At 42.7% G+C, this 19,407-nt stretch overlaps 1 protein-coding gene across 2 annotated transcripts in view; it reads right to left on the minus strand.

Moving 5' to 3' along the window:
• APOOL (apolipoprotein O like) overlaps nucleotides 1-19,407 on the minus strand; it is a 45,306-nt gene that overhangs the window by 23,924 nt on the left and 1,975 nt on the right. For both annotated transcript variants that reach the window (XM_006115319.4, XM_075940762.1), the window contains exons 2-3: nucleotides 9,510-9,614; nucleotides 5,656-5,775 (exon numbers count right to left, since the gene is read on the minus strand). In XM_006115319.4, coding sequence (XP_006115381.1) covers nucleotides 5,656-5,775; nucleotides 9,510-9,614 — 225 coding nt within the window. The remainder of the gene's footprint in view (nucleotides 1-5,655; nucleotides 5,776-9,509; nucleotides 9,615-19,407) is intronic.

Raw genomic sequence — 19,407 nt, forward strand, 5'->3', positions numbered from 1 at the left:
AATTCCTGGTAGTACAGAAGTCGTCCCCTACCCCCCAAAAAAACAAAAACAAAATAAAAAACCCAAGCAATATTTCTATACCATCAAAACCTTAAATGTACAGCTGGCCTGTAGTTTAGATCCAACTGTGGCCAGTATTATTCAAAAGATATTAAAATTGTGACAGTTTTTCAGAATCGTTATCCAAGATCAATTGGTCGTTTCAGTCAGTTGCTAAAGGACCAAGGTGCACTTTAGAAAACTACTGTCACCTTTGTGGAGAAACACATAAGTTCACTGACAATGTCATTTCTAGAAGCAGTTTCAAGATAGCATAGGGAAACTCTTAGGTTTTGTCTTCACTGCAAGTTCTTCCGGTAGAAAATATGCTAGAGGGGCTCATTAGCATAAGTCGAGATCTCATTAGCATATTTTCTGCCGTTTATTTTTGTGCAAGGGGTTTTTGCACAAAAAGAAGCAGTGTGGACTTTTTTGTGTGTGCAAAACCCCATTTTGCGCACCTCCGCCCCCGCGTCCACACTGCTTCTTTTTGCACAAAAAGAAATGGCAGAAAATATGCTAATGAGATATCAACTTATGCTAATGAGTCCCTCATTGGCATATTTTCTGCTGGAAGAACCTGCAGTGAAGATGAAGCCATACTGAGGTACCTTCCATTCTATAATTGCTATATAGAATAAGAAGGGACTTTAATTTCTAAGACTATGAATCTGATGTATTTCACACACTACACTGATGTATTTGAAATGCTTGCAGGTCATTCTTTAGCTGACAGAGTTATATACAGGGCTTGCCAAGCAGCGCAGTATTGCGCATTTCTGCGCATGGGCAGATCACTCTGTGCCGGCTCTTCCGGGTTGTAATCTACTCGCCATGGGCGAGTAGATTACATTATTTGTCGAGCCCTGTTTATATATATGATGCTTTGCTGCACAAGTGATTATTCCTTTTTGATCTAGTCTAAACTAAGGATGTTAAGTATCAGATAATTGACCAATCAAATAGTCAATGCATTTTGCATTGACTATTCGATTAGTCAATAGGGCACCTCAGCCTTTGAAGTGTAGCAACAGCCATAGGGCTGTTGCTACACTTCAAAGGTGAAAGTGCCACGTGGTGCCTGGAGTCACAGTGTTTCAAAGTGGCAGCGCCACATGGTGCCCATGGTCAGTGGAGGAGTCCCCAGCTGATCCCAGGCTCCGTGCGACACTGTTGCTTTGAAATGCTGCGAGGAGCCCTATGCTGAGCTCCCCGCAGCATTTCAAAGCGGTAGCAACACACGGAGCCCAGGGTCAGTGGGGGAGTCCCCAACTGATCCCGAGTTCCATGTGGTGCTGTCGCTTTGAAATGCCGCATGCAGCCAAGGGTCCCAGCTGGCCTCGAGTTGCACACAGTTTTTCAAAGTGGCAGTACCGCGTGGAGCCCAGGGTCTGGACCAGGCCTCAAGCAGCGCTTTAAAGTACTGCCTCTACTCCTCCCCCTTGCTGCCTCTATCTGACAGAGGTAGCGTGGGGTGGGAGGAAGTGACTAGTTGATTATCCTGTCGACTAGACTGTCACGTCACATCCCTAGTCTAAACAGTAGAAGCAAATCTCACATCTACATTAGGAAATTATTTTGAAATTACTAAATTTGAAATAACAACTTGAAATAACTAATTTGAAATAAGCTTATTCCCTGAGAAAAGCAAGAGTAAGATTTTGAAATAAACAGCCATTATTTTGAAATAACAGACTGGGTAATGTGAATGTTCCGCTCATTATTTTGAAATAACTCCCTAGTATAGACCAGGGCAAAGTGATTACAGAATGCCCTATTTTTAAGATAAAAGACAAGGCACACTGAACTTATATTAAAAGGAAGCATAGAAACATTTTGCTTTTACTTTACTTTTTTAAACATTCATAATAAGCACAATTAATAGATGATTAATAAAGGAAAATATGATGACGAATGTCAAAATAACAATGTTCGCCATTAAGAGTTATTATTTGTTAATAGTGATGATATAGTCAGAGCTGAGATACAACAATTTTGCTCTACACTTGAAATATTAAACATCTCTAATAACTGCATGGTATTTATTCCCAAATTACTACTTTGTTTTGGAAATCACTACATGTTTCAAGGATTCTAACAACATAACCTTTTCAGTCATTGTTTCTTAAATTACACAAAACAGTTCAATACTGACTGGCAGCCACAGAGAATTATTCAGGAGAGGTATGTGAAATCCAGTTGATCTTAAGTGTAAAGATGAGAATGACAAAGTGATAAATCAAATCAGAGTATCACCATTATAGTTTGTTATAATAACAAGCTATCTCCAGATTCCTTCCAAAAGAGTGAGGGGTTATTTTAGTACAAAAAAGCAATTTATAGTGACTGGTGACCCCTTCTCAAAAGGATACTCACCCTGAAATTTAGTCAATGTAAAATAAAAATAGTTTACATGTTATTTTCAGATACTACACTTTGCCTTAATAACTTCTACCATTTTTTGTATTTTATAAACAGGACTTCATTTTTGTAAATATTTTCTCTTCACTTTTGTTGTATGAAAGAGTCTCACAAACAAAAAGGAAAATTGACTATCTGGGGGATACTGTGAAGTTGGCTATACACAAAATATTTTCAAATTCATAAAGTAAAAAAACCCAAAAAGACACAGGAGATAGCCATGGTAGTCTGTATCTGCAAAAACAATAAGGAGTTCTGTGGCACCTTAGGGTACATCAACACAGCAGCGTTATTTTGGAATAACGGATATCATTTTAAAATAACAAAATGCATGGCTACGCAGCAAGCCATTATTTTGAAAAATGTTGCAATGGAGTACTTCTTACTTCAACTTCTATAACCCTCATTTCACAAGGAGTAAGGGAAATTGAAGGAAGAGCATTCTTCCTTTGACTTCCTGCTGTGTAGACAGTGCCAAAAGCCAAATTAAGCTATTTCGACTTCAGCTATGCAATTGATGTAGCTGAATTTGCATATTTTAATTTGACTTTTGTCTTGCAGTGTAGATATGCCGTAGAATTTGCAGATTTATTAGCACATAAGTTTTCATGGGTAAAACCCACTTCATCAGATAAATTGGAGTGGTGTTATTAGAATCATGGGTATATCTAAAAGGGCAACAAAAGAAAGAGAGTACTTGTGTCAACGAGGCTAATCAAATCAGTATTGAACCTTTTCCTTCTTAGGGAATATTGCATTTATACTTAGCATGAGGATAGAGTATGCATGAAAATGAAAGTCAAGGCAACCTTCTACATAAACTGTATGAATGTGCAAAAAAATTCTTAGTTGAAGAGGACAAGGCCAAAGATATGATAATAACACAGTCTTTAAACAGTGAGATTAACAAATGAACATATATGGAAAATTTGGTCCCATTTCTGTAAAGAATTATGCCTCAGTTAATATGTCTATTGAGCAAGGGTAGGATATCGACTTTATTTTTAAAAGTGATTTAGATTAAACAGACAAAAATTAAAATGCAACAGCACTGGAAAAGAACAGTATAGCTAACATATGTCACTCTTATTTTAATGAAGTTGTGATTTTGAATGCTTCCATTAGATCAGAAGGGGAACAATATATTTGGTGGGGGACCACTAAGATTTTGGGTAAGTGATCAAAGGCTGCACTTTTCTATGGAGGAGAAGTGGGATCTAGGATGGAGGCTGCGTACAGAAGGGCATATGGGGTAAGTGACTGGGGTGCAGGTGATGGTGTGGGGTCTGAGAGGATGTTTGGGTGAAGGAGCGGGGTGTGACCTGGGGAGGGGAATGGGGTGCAGCGTCTGGGAGGGTGCAGGAGAGGATTCTGGTCTGAGGGAGGGATGTAGAAGAAGTACAGGGTCTGGGAGGGAGCTGTGACCTTGGGAAGGGGGGTGCAAAGGGTGTGGATGGTAACCTGGGAGACAGCTTAGGGATGCCAGAAGCAAGCTCTGGCTGGGAGGCACTTATCTAAGCATCTCCCGGCCTGTTGCTCCCCCAAGGTAGGCTGAGGTCCCTGCAGCCCCAGACTGCTTGAAAATATAGGCTCCTCCCTCCACGTGACTCAACTCCAGGTGAGGGAAAAGGATTGCACTGCCCCCTGCTCCCAGGCCAATCTCTCAGCTCCAATTGTCTGGTTGTTTCCAACCAATTTGAGCTGAGAGATCGGCTGAAGTCAGTTTTTATTGGCCGGTTATTTCTGGCCAATAGGAGCTGAGGATTGAGCTAGGGGCAGGGAGATCACTCAAAGTTTCCCTCCTGCATGAACAGCAGACAAACATAGGGACTGCTCTTTAAACTGGGGCAGCTGCATGCTTGGGCATGCCAGCAAGGTGGTCCATGGGCCAGATCCAGTGGCTTGGAGTTCCGCAAGTGGAGATCCAAGTGGAGTTCCACAAGGGTCTGTTTTGGGACCTGTACTGTTCAATATCTTCATCAATGATGTAGATACTGGGATAGAGAGTACGCTTATTAAGTTTGCAGATGATACCAAACTAGGTGGGGTTGCAACTTCTTTGGAGGATAGGGACATAATTCAAAATGACCGTAGCAAGTTAGAGAAATGGTCAGAGGTAAAAAGGATGAAGTTTAATAAAGAGAAATGCAAAGTGCTCCACTTAGAAAGGAACAATCAGTTCCAAACATACGAGATGGGAAGCGACTGTCTAGGAAGAAGCATGACGGAAAGGGATCTAGGGGTCATAGTGGACCACAAGTTGAATATGAGTCAACAGTGTGATGCTGTTGCAAAAAAAGCAAATATGATTCTAGGTTGTATCAACAGGTGTGTTGTAAGCAAAACTCGTGAAGTCATTCTGCCGCTCTACTCTGCACTAGTTAGGCCTCAGCTGGAGTACTGTGTCCAGTTCTGGGCGCCATATTTCAAGAAAGATGTGGAGAAATTGGAAAGGGTACAGAGAAGAGCGACAAGAATGATTAAAGGTCTAGAGAACATGACCTATGAAGCCAGGCTTCATGAACTGGGCTTGTTTAGTTTGGAAAAAAGAAGATTAAGGGGGGACATGATAGCAGGTTTCAAATATCTAAAAGGGTGTCACAAGGAGGAAGGAGAAAATTTGTTCCTTTTGGTTTCTGAGGACAGGACAAGGAGTAATGGGCTTAAAGTGCAGCAAGGGAGGTTTAGATTGGACATTAGGAAAAAATTCCTAACTGTCAGGGTGGTCGAATATTGGAATAAATTGCCAAGGGAGGTGGTGGAATCTCCCTCTCTGGAGATATTTAAGAACAGGTTAGATAGACATCTGTCAGGGATGGTGTAGACAGAGCTTGGTCCTGCTTTGAGGGCGGGGGGCTGGACCCGATGACTTCTCGAGGTCCCTTCCAGTCCTATGATTCTATGATTCTATAATTGAAATGCAGTGATAAATAAAAAGTGACCTGTTAAGCACACTGCTGTTTGGTTTGGACTGCAGAGAAACAGAAAAGATCATCTCCCTTTACACACACCTTTCTTGGCTCTCTACTAAGCTCAGGACAGGAGTACCATTCATACTTGTCCCTTATACACCATGGTTATTTTGATTCAATGAAGTGCCCAACAAACTGGATGGAATAAGTATATTATTAAAGTACAGCATAAGTATTAAGTCAAGAATTCAAACACATTCAAGCATCAAACTATATTTCTTACCTTGCATCGCTCAACGTAACGACTAGTTTTGTTTCTCAATGTAGAAAACCCCACCTGCAAATGACCAGGCTCTTCTTCAATGTATCTAGATTTCAGAGGCGGCACACAATAAATGGGGAGCTGAAAAGAAAAAGAACCTATTCTATTGAGGTAGTTTTAGAAACCTACAGAAGTCATTAGATGCAAATAGTAAATTTTAGAAACAACTTTAAAAAAAATAGCAAATGGTCTTTCTTCCCATAAGAAAACAAAGCCTCCATACCATGTTATATCTATAAATTTACTTTACAGAACTGGTGCTGATTAATTAAATTCTTGGTGAGGAGAAGCATTATGTAAGTATTAATAATTAGCATTATTATAGAATATGATATAGTCACACACACTCCTACTTTAGAAAATAAAATGAAGGCAAGAATTGGAAAACAAGTCTTTTTAATATTAAACTCTATATAAACATGTGATATTACTTAAAATTTAACTTTACAGAAATAGTAAAATGCAAGTCTCATTAAATACTGTTGTGCTGAATTGTGGCTAGGTGTGTGCCTGACTTCTGGTTGATAATGTGAAGTGTCAGTATGAAAAAAACAGTGTATGTAGATCCAATAAATCTCACAGGTCCTGTATATATTTTAGGTGAATGACAGTACTTAAACCACACAACGGTTATAGAGAAACACTACTGTATTCTTGCATGTTCAAAAGTTTCAGAGGGATAGCTGTGTTAATCGGTAAGGCTGTGTCCAGACTCAGGGGTTTTTTCGGGAAAAGTAGCCTTTTTCCGAAAAAACTTCACCTGCGTCTAGACTGCAGCTGCGTTCTTTCGAAATTAAATCGAAAGAACGCGGCTTTTCTTTCGACGGCGGTAAACCTCATTTCACGAGGAAGAAAGCCTTCTTTCGAAAGTGCTTCTTTCGAAAGAAGGCATTCTTGTATGTAAATAGGGCTTCTTCGAAAGAGAGCATCCAGACTCACTGGGTGCTTTCTTTCGAAAAAGCGGCTTGCTCTTTCGAAAGTTCCGCGTGCAGTCTAGACGCTCTCTTTCGAAAGAGGCTTGCAGTCTAGAGCCTCTTTCGAAAGAGGCTTGCAGTCTAGACATAGCCTAAGGGTGCATCTACACAGCACAGTTATTTTGAAATAACAGCCATTATTTTGAAATAACAATGCAAGTGTTTACATAGCAATTCCATGTTTTTGAAATAATGGACATCTTATTCTGAAATCTGTAAGTCTCATTCCACGAGGTATAACGCTTATTCCGAAATAGCTATTTCAGAATAGTAGTAGTGTGGACACTCTACTGTTGTTATTTTGAAATAGCGCCTCCTCAGGGCCATTCAAAGCAATTACTCCCCAGTGCCTCCTGGAGCTCTAATTCGAGGTAGCACATCCACATTAGAAAAGCCTGCATTGGACTAATTTTGAGGCTTCCCAGTAGTAGATGGTATCATGAGCTTTCATGAGCAAGTGGGATGTGCCTACGAAACCTCATAATATATTTGTTAGTCTCTAAGGGTATGTCTACAATAGCTCGTTAATTCGAGCTAGGTAGGCAAATCAGTCAACCGGAGTTGCAAAGGAAGCCCGGGATTTAAATATCCCGGGCTTTATTTGCATGTTCCTGTCCGGCCGCCATTTTTAAATCCCCCTTAGTCCAGACTAACTGCCCGCGGCTACACACGGCAGTTTAAAGTTAATCCGAACGAAGTCCTTAGTTCAGATTAACTGTTACTCCTCATTCCACGATTGACCAGTAGATTGCGAGGCATTTGGGCACCCCTGAGAAGCCCCACTACCTACCTCTAGTGTAGTGCAGGCTTCCTGCGGGGTGGATGGAAGTCCTGTCTGAAGCCCGGAAGATCCCGGGGATTCCGGAAGTGCACGGGCTGCTCCCCTCCCACAGCTCTGTTGCATGCTGGGGGAGGGGGCGTCAGCCCTGGAGGAGGAGTGCGGCAGTTTCCCTGCGCTGCCGGCGTGGGAGGGCTGAGTCGAGTGCAGGGCTTTCCCTGGGCTGCGGGAGCAGGGGGTTGGCTCCGGGGTTTGGCCTGGGGCAGGCACCCGCGGGGGTTTGGCCGCGCTGCGGGAGGGTGAGGGGGGGATTGGCTTGGCCGCGTCGGGCCAGGCTGCAGGAGAGGGGGGGGTTGATTCCAGGGCAGGCGCCCACAGGGGTTTGGCCCTGCCATGGGAGAGGCGGTTTGGCCCCGGGGTAGACGCCTGCGGGGGTTTGGCTGTGCTGTGAGAGGCACGCGCCGGCTTCCCTCAGGGGCGTGGGCGGGGAGAATCCTGGGAGGAGGCGATAGCAGGGGACTCTCTGCCCCCAGTCTCCCTTGTTACCTCCCCTCTCTCCCCAGCCCCCTGTTCCCTCTTCCCCAGCCTCAGAAACCTGTCCCTATTGGCACCCTGTCCAAACAGGTTCCCTGCCCTTCTCATAAATAAAGACAATGCAGAAACTTTTTGTGTTTGACATAGTATTTTATTTGAAAATGAAGCCTGGCCAAAAAACCCCAACTGGGGCCAAGCCCCCATCTGGCCACAGCATCATGACACTCCTGCACTCCCCTTTCCCCCAGATCCTACATCTCAGCCTCATACACTGGAACCCCCTGCTCTGAACCCGTCACATACCCCAACCCAAATTCCTGAACCCTACATCCAGAAGTCTGGCTTACTTAGTATCCTAACCCTACATCTGACCCCAACACTGCCCGGCCTGGAACTCCCTCCCCAAGCCAGTGTTCCCTTATCCACTTCCTCCTGCATCCAGATTTCCTCCCAGAGCACGCACCTTTCACCCCTTCCTGCACCCAAATCCCTCATTCCCACCCCGGAGCCTACACATCCTGTCTCAAGCCAGTGAGGATACGTCTAGACTGCAGGAGTTTTTCAGGATTCCGGAGATATCCCAGAAAAACTCTTCTGCATCCAGGGATGTGTTTGTTCTTCCACTTCTTTTAGTGGAAGAGCAAACATGATCTTTCGGTCACCCCATAGTCCTCTTTCCACGAGGAATAAGGGGGCTTCCAAAAGAAGGGTTTTTTCTGACATTTGGTCAAGTCTAGACAGGCCAAATGTTGGAAAAACTTCTTCCTACAGAAGAATTGGGGGGGGGGGGGAGCAGCAATGTAAGGGCTGGGGATAGCAAGTGATGGAGAGGAGGTGAACAGAGAGGGCGGGGCTTCAAGGAAGGGGTGGGGCAGTAGATCTTGGCTTGTTCTGTCATTTAAAAAGTGATCTTGGGTGTAAAAAGGTTGGAGACCACTGTGTTAGACTGTGCAAACTGCATGTGCGCATTAACTGCTTCACCCTCCTGATAATTCACCATTAAACAGAAGCTTCACATATTTTGGGTGGAGTTCTGCAACAGGACCTGTTTAAGTACAAAGAGTTTGAAAGAGCAGATATTGGTTTAAGGGGCCAAGCAGATGGACAATTTCCAGCTCTCTGTAAGGAGTGCCACTGGACAGTATAACTAAAGTTCCCAAGTTTGGAGCAGTGGCTGGACTCTATTCAGACTCCAGGGACTTAAACAGAAGTTAGGGACCTAAAAACACAAAGAGGCTTGGATTCCCTCTCAGCAATCCTAGTGAGTGGCCAAGTGGAGTCATTCGGTACGAACTGTGATAACTGTATTCCCTCCAGCATGGGCTACACCCATAAATCTATATTAATTATTATTGTTATTATTATACTTCACAAATATTTATTCTGTAACTATCTATATTTTGATAATTTATAATAGCATATAAAGTAATGCTATAGTATTCCAAATCTTCTTCTAAATATTATTCTTTGTTTTCTCTATGATACAGTTTACAGTAAAAACTGATAAATGCATGAGACAAGAATCATACCTGATTTGGCTTCACCAAATGGGCTTTTGATTCTTCTTCTGTTGCAGCATATACATTAATAGATACAAATGCCAGACCAGCTGGGATAGCTGTTAGTTTTGCCATCTGTGGGGAGAGAGGAATGAGAGGTATGAAAGAGAGAGAAACAAGAATAATTATTTGTTAATTGGGAAACTATGCTTTCTCCTCTTCACTAAAATCCAGAGGTCATTTCAATAACACTATTGCCTGTGTGACTGATCTAACAACAGAACAAGTATGTCAAACAACTTTAAATTAAGAATCACGTTAAGAAAGTACCCTTCAAAATCGAATTCTATCAAGGCAAAAACATCAGAAACCTTGTTGATACCACAAAAGTACAAGAGATTCAGTGCATGAAAAGTGCAGAACACTATATTGGTATTGCTCTACTACTCGTGTTTTCTTTAGCAATTTTTATTCATCAGAACTGTATCTGAGATTCTGTCTGAGACTACACTATTATATCAACTGTGAGTTTCAGAGAGCAGCCATTAACGTTGTTTCCCACTGTCCATACCATAATGCTGTGTCTGAGTTAGGGATGTAAGCGACTAGCTGAGTTACTACCCGACTAGTCACTTCTTCCTCTCACTCGTACTGCCTCTATCAGAGGCAGCAAAGGGAAGGAGCAAGAACTGGTGCTGGGGGGGCTTGCTTAAAAGATGTCTCAGCTCACACCTAGTCCCAGATGCTGTGCCTCTGCCTTTTAAATGCAGTAAGAGATGCCAGGTTAGCTCCCAGGGCTGGGAGGTAACCCCGCTGTAGTTCTGCTGTTTGCCCTCTTATCGATTAATCGACTAGTCAATGGAAATTCCATCGACTACTCGATTAACTGATTAAAGGCAATTTACATCCTTAGTTTGAGTACCTCTATTTTATTTAACGAAATACTGACAGAATGGTTGGGTCTAACAAAATAAATAATAATACATCAGAAAGAGTATGTTTTGCAGTAGAATCTAGGCTATCACTCATGCCTTATTTAACTAGACACTGTATAAATAAAGACGAGGTGATACCAAAGAATACGTATTTTCCTCACCACAAAGGTTTTCTATTAAAAATAGTTCATAGCAATGTATATCAATAAATTCTGCTTCTTAAATCTTGGATTTTACTCGTGTTATAATACACACATATTTATTTATTTTAGTATTTTATAGAGACGGTATGTTTTATCTTTGGGTTCTATCTCAGATTTTGCCAACTACTGGCTGTGTGACGAGGACATAGCACTTGGGCTGAAACATATACTTTAAGCTGATTTTCATAGGTGTTGAACATCTACATCTTCACTGTAAGTCAATTAGAACTACAAGTGGTTACCACTTCAGAAAATCAGGCTCAGTGTGTCCAAACTAGATATCCAAAAGTCATTGTATGCTTTTGAAAACGTATGTCTTAATCTCTAATAATAATATTAATACTTGCTTATCACAGTTATGTTGGATGGCTTAAAAGGTTTAGATACATTTTAAACACTGGCTTATGTAGATTATAGTGCAGGGGTGGCCAACCAGATAGTGACGAAGAGCCAGAATAGCTCTGCATAGAGTGCGAAGTGCCACGTATTATATATTTATTTTGATAGATAGATAGATAGATAGATAGATAGATAGATAGAAGTACACAAAATATAAAAATAAATATAATAAAAATAACATTACAGGACATTTTGGACAACAACTAATAAAAAAGTCTCTAGTCACTTAAAAAAATTCACAACCAGTCCATAGATTTTCAGAAAAAAAAGGATCCCCACCATGAATTTTAAATTTAACACTACTGCCCAATTATGTCCTGTGAGTTTTTTAAAATTAAACTGAACTGAGAAGTAAATTAGCACAATTTGAAGTACCTATTTCACTACAGCTTGTTGATCTCTCTGGTATGGTTTCCTTTTTTTTTTTTTTTTTTTTTTAAACTTATGAAGATTATGGCTTTTTTATAATTCAGGTCTGTCCCAGACTGCAAATACGAGAGGTTCAAGAACAATAAGAGAGAGGCTCATATCTCAGAATAATTGCTTCAGCCTGGCAAATAATAGCCTTTGAATTTTCTTTAAAGAAACAGTGTAAACCAGGTACATGCTGATTCTTTTTTTGCCCTGGAATTTAAATATGACATCTGTGTTGGCTGCCTTATTCTGCATCCATGAAGACTTTGAATTTAAGGTGCTTCATCCCCCCCCTCCATACGCCACCGCTCTCCCAGAGCCAGGCACCCTCAGCTGCCCCGCCACTCGCTCTAACCCAATCTCCCTTCTTTCCCCCAAAACCAGGCACCCACAGCCCCCTGCTCTAACCCAATCTCCCTCCTCTCCCCCAGAGCCCAGCACCCCTAGCCACCCTTGCTCTAACCCAATGCCCTCGCTCTCCCCCACAGCCAGGCATCCCCAGCCCCTACCCCGCTCTAACCCAATGTCTGGGTCCCGGTGCCGCCGCCGCTACATGTTTCTCCCTTCAGGCACTGGGGCGCATGCGCAGAGTGGCCGGACATGAGCAGTCTGGGTGTGCACCTCAGAACTAGCAAGAGCCGCATTTCTTTAAGCAAAGAGCCACATACGGCTCGAGAGCTGCAAGTAGGCCACCCCTGTTATTAGGGTTGCCAGATGGTTTCAACAAAAATACCGGTCACACTTGACATTACATCACAATCTACATTACATCTTACTTAAAAAATACTGGGCATTTATATTTTCTCAATTTGTTTCCTGAACTGAAAGCTCAAATACTAGACAGTCTGGTTCAAAACCGGACACCTGGCAACCCTACCTGTTATAGTGGGTTGCTTGAATCTCCACTCCCAGCAGTCTGGTTGTGTTTAATGTAAAAGTAAAATATGGAAAGTGGCATAAGCAACTAGGTAAAATTTATTATTTTTGCAAATGTGGTTGAAATACAGTATCTTTTCATTTGAGCCTGGGAGCTAAAGATAAGGTGTTTACTGTTTTATAGTAAGAAAAAATGAATTACAAAAACGAATGTGCATATAGCATCTTGAGTACCTGTTCAAAAGTTTCAGAGGGGTAGTCTGTAACTGAAAAAAAAAACCTTTAAAAACAATTAATAGTCCTGCAGCGCCTTAGTGCAGCGTTTCTCAAGCTGTGGGGGTTGCAAGTAACTTAGAGGGGGGGTCGCAGCTGGATTCGGTTTTTCACTTGCGACCCCTTTCCCCCAGGCTGGATTCCAGGAGTGCGGCTCAGTTGCAGAAGGAGGCAAGGTGGCGGGAGAGTGATGCCGGCGCAGGAGCAGACGCGCGAGGGGCCAAGTGGGACACGGTTGCTGGGCAACCGAACACTTCCCGAGATGGGAGAGGGCGGGGTCCCTCAGGCAGCGGGCTGGGGGATTGGGTAGGGGCAGAGGACCTGGAGGTAAATAAAAGCACATGAAGGTCGGAGGAGGAAGCAGAGGAGAGGAGGGGGGGGAGGGAACCCCAAAGGGAATGAGGTATAAAGGAGAAAAGGATGGGGGGAAGGGCGCTGAGGTCTGCAAACGCCTTGAAGAAACCCCAGGAGGGCAAGGAGTCTGGTGAGAAGGGGGGAAGAAGCGACTCATGGCAGTGAGGGTGGTCACACAAATTCATTTAGCATTTTAGGGGGTCGTGGTATCACAAAGTTTGATAACCCCTGCCTTAGAGACTAACAAAAAATATAGATGGTATTATGAGCTATCATGAATATCTGTTTGCACACAATACCATTGGCTTAATTTATTTACTATCCTTTTCCATTTTTACTTTAGCATTTGTTTAATTTGATGTTCATCTTCACATGACTCTGTTGATATGTCTGGCTCAGTCAGCTTCTATACTTTGAAAAATCAGTACAAACAAGCAAGCAAGCAAATGCACGCAATCAATATACACACTCAAATATGAGTACAGTTCTACCAGTAGAAACCTACCTAATGCAAGAAATACTACACTGATCATAGTATAATGGACAGGAAAAAGTGTTCGGTATAAAAAAGTTTATATTGAACTTCTAGCTCAGCTGCTGGGGAGACTTCGCTTTATACTGCAGAGCTCATTACACTTATAACCTTGTAACCACTAGAATTTTTAGCGATTACATGGTTACCTTTTTTTTTTTAAATCTACTTTTTACATCCCTAGTTTGGAGCTCAAGACCTCTGGGCATGGGGAGCTCAGTGAAGATGGCATATTCAGAGATATTAGCTGAAAGCCTCTACAAAGTATATGCAAACAAACATTATCAGCAGTTTATAACTTGGCCACATCTGGATACATTTCCGTGGGGATAGAAATAAGTGCCTCTTACACCAAGGATTGGTCATTGCCAATTTCAAGCTCCTATTTCAAATCACAAAGATGAAAAAGCTATTCATAGAAATGGTTTGAAAAAAATAATTTTAATATGAGCATAGTTAGATATTTCCCCAACCACATTTTCTGTAATGGCAATTTTTTTGGATGAAACATGAACAAATAAAAACATCCACCTCAGGCAGAAAGAAAAAGCACGGAAAATTTGAGGGCCATTGGTTAAAGTTTTGTAACATTATAAGCAAATGAGAATGGGTGCTTGCATAGTAAGATGAAGGCTCAGAACATAAGCCCATGTATCACTGTCCTGGTGTGAGGACTTTGGTAACAGACAGCAAAGCTAAGCTGTTCACAGAAGTTAGCAAGAACAGAGCTGATATTACAGAAACACTCATACCTAAGAGATAATAAGCACAAGCAGTAAGCACATTCCAGAGGAATCATAACAGTACCAAAATGTTTCTTCATGGGGTGTTCTAACACACTCCCCCACAGATAACAGACATATTGAACCTGGTTCAGGACAGGGTAAAAAATGACAGCATGATACAATGATAGATAGTGATCAACGCCCCCATGTACAAGGTATGTGGCAACCTGATACATCTAAAACAGGCCGGGGCAAAATATGGCCCGTGGGCCACATCTGGCCTGCCAAGCCACCATATCTGGCCCGCATAGCCAGAGGGGTGCCCCAGGCAAGCTCCCCAGCTTGCTCGGCAGCCTTGTGCACCTGGCAGAAACGCAGCTGCAGGGCTGCATTTCTGTTTTAAAACTGAAGGGGAAGGAGGAAGTTTTAAGAGTCGCCCACCCCCCCAGCACATTCCCATTGGCCGGTTTCTAGTAGAAACCGGACAATGAGAGCTGCCTGTTGAATTAACAGGCAGCTAAGAAGAATCATGCCCCCTGTCCTGGGCTCAGTTATTCATGATGCACATGGCCCAGCAAGCAGGCTGGCTGGAATGTTTTAAGCTCTGCAGGCAAGCAGGAAAGTTTGGCAGCTGGCAAGTAAGTCTCTTGGCCATAGCCTGCTTCTGGCACCCCAGTCCTTTCCTGCCCCAACTGTCTGTCCCCCCCTCCCCCGCCACAACATATCCAAACCCTCTGTCCCCCTCTTGTACCCATACCCCCTTTCAGATTTGGAACCCCAATCTCCTGCCCCAGATCACAATTCCCTCCTACCCTAGGTCACATCCCAAACCCCTGCACTCTAGTCCCCTGCCCTAGGTTAGAACCACCTGCTTCATCCCAACTCCCTCCCAGACTTGTCTCCCTCCTGCACCCCAGTCCCTTACTTCAAGCTCCATTCCAGACCCCGTATCTCCATTAATATCATGGAAGAGTACGGCCCTCGACCAATTTCCAAAATCTTGGCGTGGCCCCCTGTCAAAAATTATTGCCCACCTCTGATCTCAAGTGATGTGAAACTTGGCTGTACCTATGTATAAAAATGTATCCAAGAGAGCAATCTTTGTCTGACTTAGGAGGCAATGGTGGATGATAAAATAGTCCAATTTTTGAATAGTACTAACAGCTCTAAATTGGATGCCTATTAAAGACAATTGTATAATGATTGGGATGTTAGCGTATAGTTGTGTAAATGATTAGCTGATAAGCCTCGGCTTCTCAGTTAATCCAAATAACTACACACACTTGGCAGCAAGAGGGTAAGGAGGCGGAAACCTCCCACCTGCCATCCTCTGCTCCTGCTTCTGATATGGAGGGAGTAGCATGGAGTTTCAGGGGGCTTCTCCAGGAGTGGGTCTGGGAGCAAACTGGCTGCTGGTCCCGCCCCAGGGACCATTGAATAATTGTGCAACTGCTAAGATTTTGTGCAGTTATACGATTATTAAATTAAACGATAGCTAACATCACTACTAATGATTCATAAAATGCTGATCATCACTTTACTAATTTAGTAATTATTAAGAATAATTAACTCATGACAAAAGAAAGAGAAACATCACACTTATGATACATTTAAAAGACATTATCATATCCACTGCTTTTGTTTGTCCTGTCTTGAGTCTAATAGTTAGGTCAAACACAGTAAAATAAAATGTATTAAGAAATTTTAAAGCATAGTTCATTTAAACAAAGAAAAACACAATTAAGATGCAAATGAGCAAGATATGCAAATGAGCCCTAGAGCTTTCATATTGTAGTAAAATTTAGTAAAGACTATGTGTGCTTCTTCCCCCTTCCATAACTTAAGCTTGAAACAGCACATATCATTTAGCTAATTGCGCATGTTTTAGAAGCTGTAGTAAAAAGGGGAACTAGCCGTTTAGACCCATTTCTCAAGGACTGGATTACACGTATTACTTGAGTTAGGGAAATTTGCTAATTGCTATTGCTTAAGTAAGCTATACTGGTGGTTGTTACTAAATGGAATAGAGTTGAAATATGCTAACCAATAACGCTGCAACACGAAGCTAAGGTAACAAATCAAGATGTGCCAAGTTAGATAAGAAAGTTAAAGAAAGTATAAAAAGGATGCTTAGCCAACGCTCAGGGTCGGCTCTGCTTTGAACATTGAGTTCCTTAGCCGTACCTTGGTTGCAACCAATAAACTTGCGTTGGACCCAGCCTGAAAGTGTGACTCTCTTCTTGGGGTAAATCAGACTAGCCTCCAAGGGGACGAAACCAGCAATTTATGCAACAATATTAAATGGGTTAAGTCAAACATTTTGTAGTGTCTTCTTCTAGGCAATTATTAAAGGCAAAAAGAAAACTTGATCACAAAGTCTTAGCACTTGCAGATTTTCTGAAAACACTACAGAGGCAAAGAAGCTCAAGGCCATACAAATCAAATGGGAATTTTGTTATTAACCAGGAGAATGACTTCAGAAAAGCAGAAAAGTGTCTGTATCTTTTACATCTATCTTTTTCTATTTCAAAGAACTTTCAAGAAATGCATTTGAAACTTTATTTTTTATTTAAACATATCCCTTGTTATAGAATCACATGAAATACTAGAGTAAGAATTCAGTTACTCAATACCTGCAATGCATTTTTGTGTGTGTGCGTGTTTACTACTAAGGATCTAATCCAACTCAATAAGTCAATGAAAATGTTACCACTGGCTTCAATGGACATCAAGTCAAGCTGTAAACGAAAAGCAGCAGCATCAGATATTGCTCATTAGAGACGTAAAATCCCATTTAATCAGTTAACCGCTTAAACGGGTTCTTGCAGGCAGGGGGCCCAGCTGTGCTGAAGCACCCTTAGCCCGTGGCATGGCACGGAGGGCTGCTCAGGGCTGCTCCAGCCTGTCCAGGCCTGCCACAGGGATGGGGGAGGAGAGCTGCTCAGGCCAGGCTCTCTGCACTGTTCAGTGGGTGGAGGGAGGCTCCAGCTGGGCCAGGCCCACTGCAGCACCCTGTGTAGGCAGGGAGCCCAGGCTGCTGGTTGACTGGTGACATCGCTATTGCTCACAACAAACAATTTTTAATAGTTCCTCAAGAGACACTGTATACACTATATTATGGAGATCAATCCACAATGAGTACGGATCCAAATTTCAGTAGAATTGTAGGTTATTCAAAGCCAGGGTTCCTGAGTTTCTTAGTGACTCTGGCATTCTGGACTGAAAGCTGGTCAATGAAAACAAAGTGTTTCTCTACAGTGTAGAATAGTGATAGAGATGTAGCCGTGTTAGTCTGGTGTAGCTGAAACAAAATACAGGACTATGTAGCACTTTAAAGACTAACAAGATGGTTTATTAGGTGATGAGCTTTCGTGGGCCAGACCCACTTCCTCAGATCAAATAGTGGAAGAAAGTAGTCACAACCGTATATACCAAAGGATACAATTAAAAAAATGAACAAATATGAAAAGGACAAATCACATTGCAGAATAGGAGGGGGATGCGGGGGGGGGGGGGGGGGGGGGGGAGGAAGGAAGGTAAGTGTCTGTGAATTGATGATATTAGAGGTAGGGAGAGTGGGATGTTTGTGAGTTAATGGTATTAGAGGTGATAATTGGGGAAACTATCTTGGTAATGGGTGAGATAGTTCAAGTGTTTGTTGAGTCCTTTTTGGAAAGTGTCGAATTTTAACATGAATGACAGTTCAGAGGATTCCCTTTCAAGTGCAGATGTAAAAGGTCTTTGTAGCAGAAAGCAGGTGATTAAGTCATTGAGAGAGTGTCCTTTCTGGTTAAAATGGCAAGAAACTGTTTTTTCTTTGTGATCTTGTCTGATATCTGTTTTGTGGGCATTAATTCCTGCGCATCCAGAAATATAATCTATGCTATCATGTGCCGAAAGTGTCCGTCTGCTATGTACATTGGACAAACGTCTCAGACACTTCGCCAAAGGATTAATGCCCACAAAACAGATATCAGACAAGATCACAAAGAAAAAACAGTTTCTTGCCATTTTAACCAGAAAGGACACTCTCTCAATGACTTAATCACCTGCATTCTGCTACAAAGACCTTTTGCATCTGCACTTGAAAGGGAATCCTCTGAACTGTCATTCATGTTAAAATTCGACACTTTCCAAAAAGGACTCAACAAACACTTGAACTATCTCACCCATTACCAAGATAGTTTCCCCAATTATCACCTCTAATACCATTAACTCACAAACATCCCACTCTCCCTACCTCTAATATCATCAATTCACAGACACTTACCTTCCTTCCTTTCCCCCCCCCCCCCGCATCCCCCTCCTATTCTGCAATGTGATTTGTCCTTTTCATATTTGTTCATTTTTTTAATTGTATCCTTTGGTATATACGGTTGTGACTACTTTCTTCCACTATTTGATCTGAGGAAGTGGGTCTGGCCCACGAAAGCTCATCACCTAATAAACCATCTTGTTAGTCTTTAAAGTGCTACATAGTCCTGTATTTTGTTTCTCTACAATGACACTCAACAAGTTGGCAAAATGAGACGTAACACTGTGCTTTCTTCCCTGGGGGCAGTGTGGATCCTTCATCTGGAGGCCTGTGGGAGGCCCTGGGAAAGGTATGTGGAGGGGAATCAGATCCTCCTCTTGGGGCGGAGTAGGTGATCCTGGGGAGGGTAATGCGTCCTGCCTATGGAGATGTGAGGTTCAGAGTTGGTGTGAGGTTGAGTCCTGCCCCCGATGCAATGGGAGGGAGAGATTAGGAGACAGGTCCTGTCTCTGGGCGGACTGGGGGGTGGAATTCCAGGGAATCAGGTCCCCATCCCAGGGGAGTCAGGGGAAGGCCATGGAGAGTAGATGGTTGTAGAGTGAGCTATCTGTACTCATTCCACAGCAATGGCTCCTGTTCCACACAGCGAGGCCTAGCCTCCTGCGCCAAGCATTGCAACCTGACACACAGGGTTGCAGCACTGCTCAACCTGTCTGGCCACTGCTTCCCACGGCTCCTGTTGGCTGGAGCCAGTAGGAGCTGCAAGGCTCCATGGCTGCTGAACCTGTAAATAAACGCACTAAAGCAGCCAGTTACCAGATTTCTCAAAGTGTTTTCATGGACCACATTGAGAAACACCGTTGTAATGTAGATCCTTCCAAAAAGCACCACTGAATAGTCACATAAGCAATAGGGATGTGACTGGGTAATCGGTTAACCAGTTACCTGGTAAGCATCACCAA

This window comes from Pelodiscus sinensis, chromosome 13, assembly GCF_049634645.1.
Source record: "Pelodiscus sinensis isolate JC-2024 chromosome 13, ASM4963464v1, whole genome shotgun sequence".
NCBI lineage: Eukaryota > Metazoa > Chordata > Testudines > Trionychidae > Pelodiscus > Pelodiscus sinensis.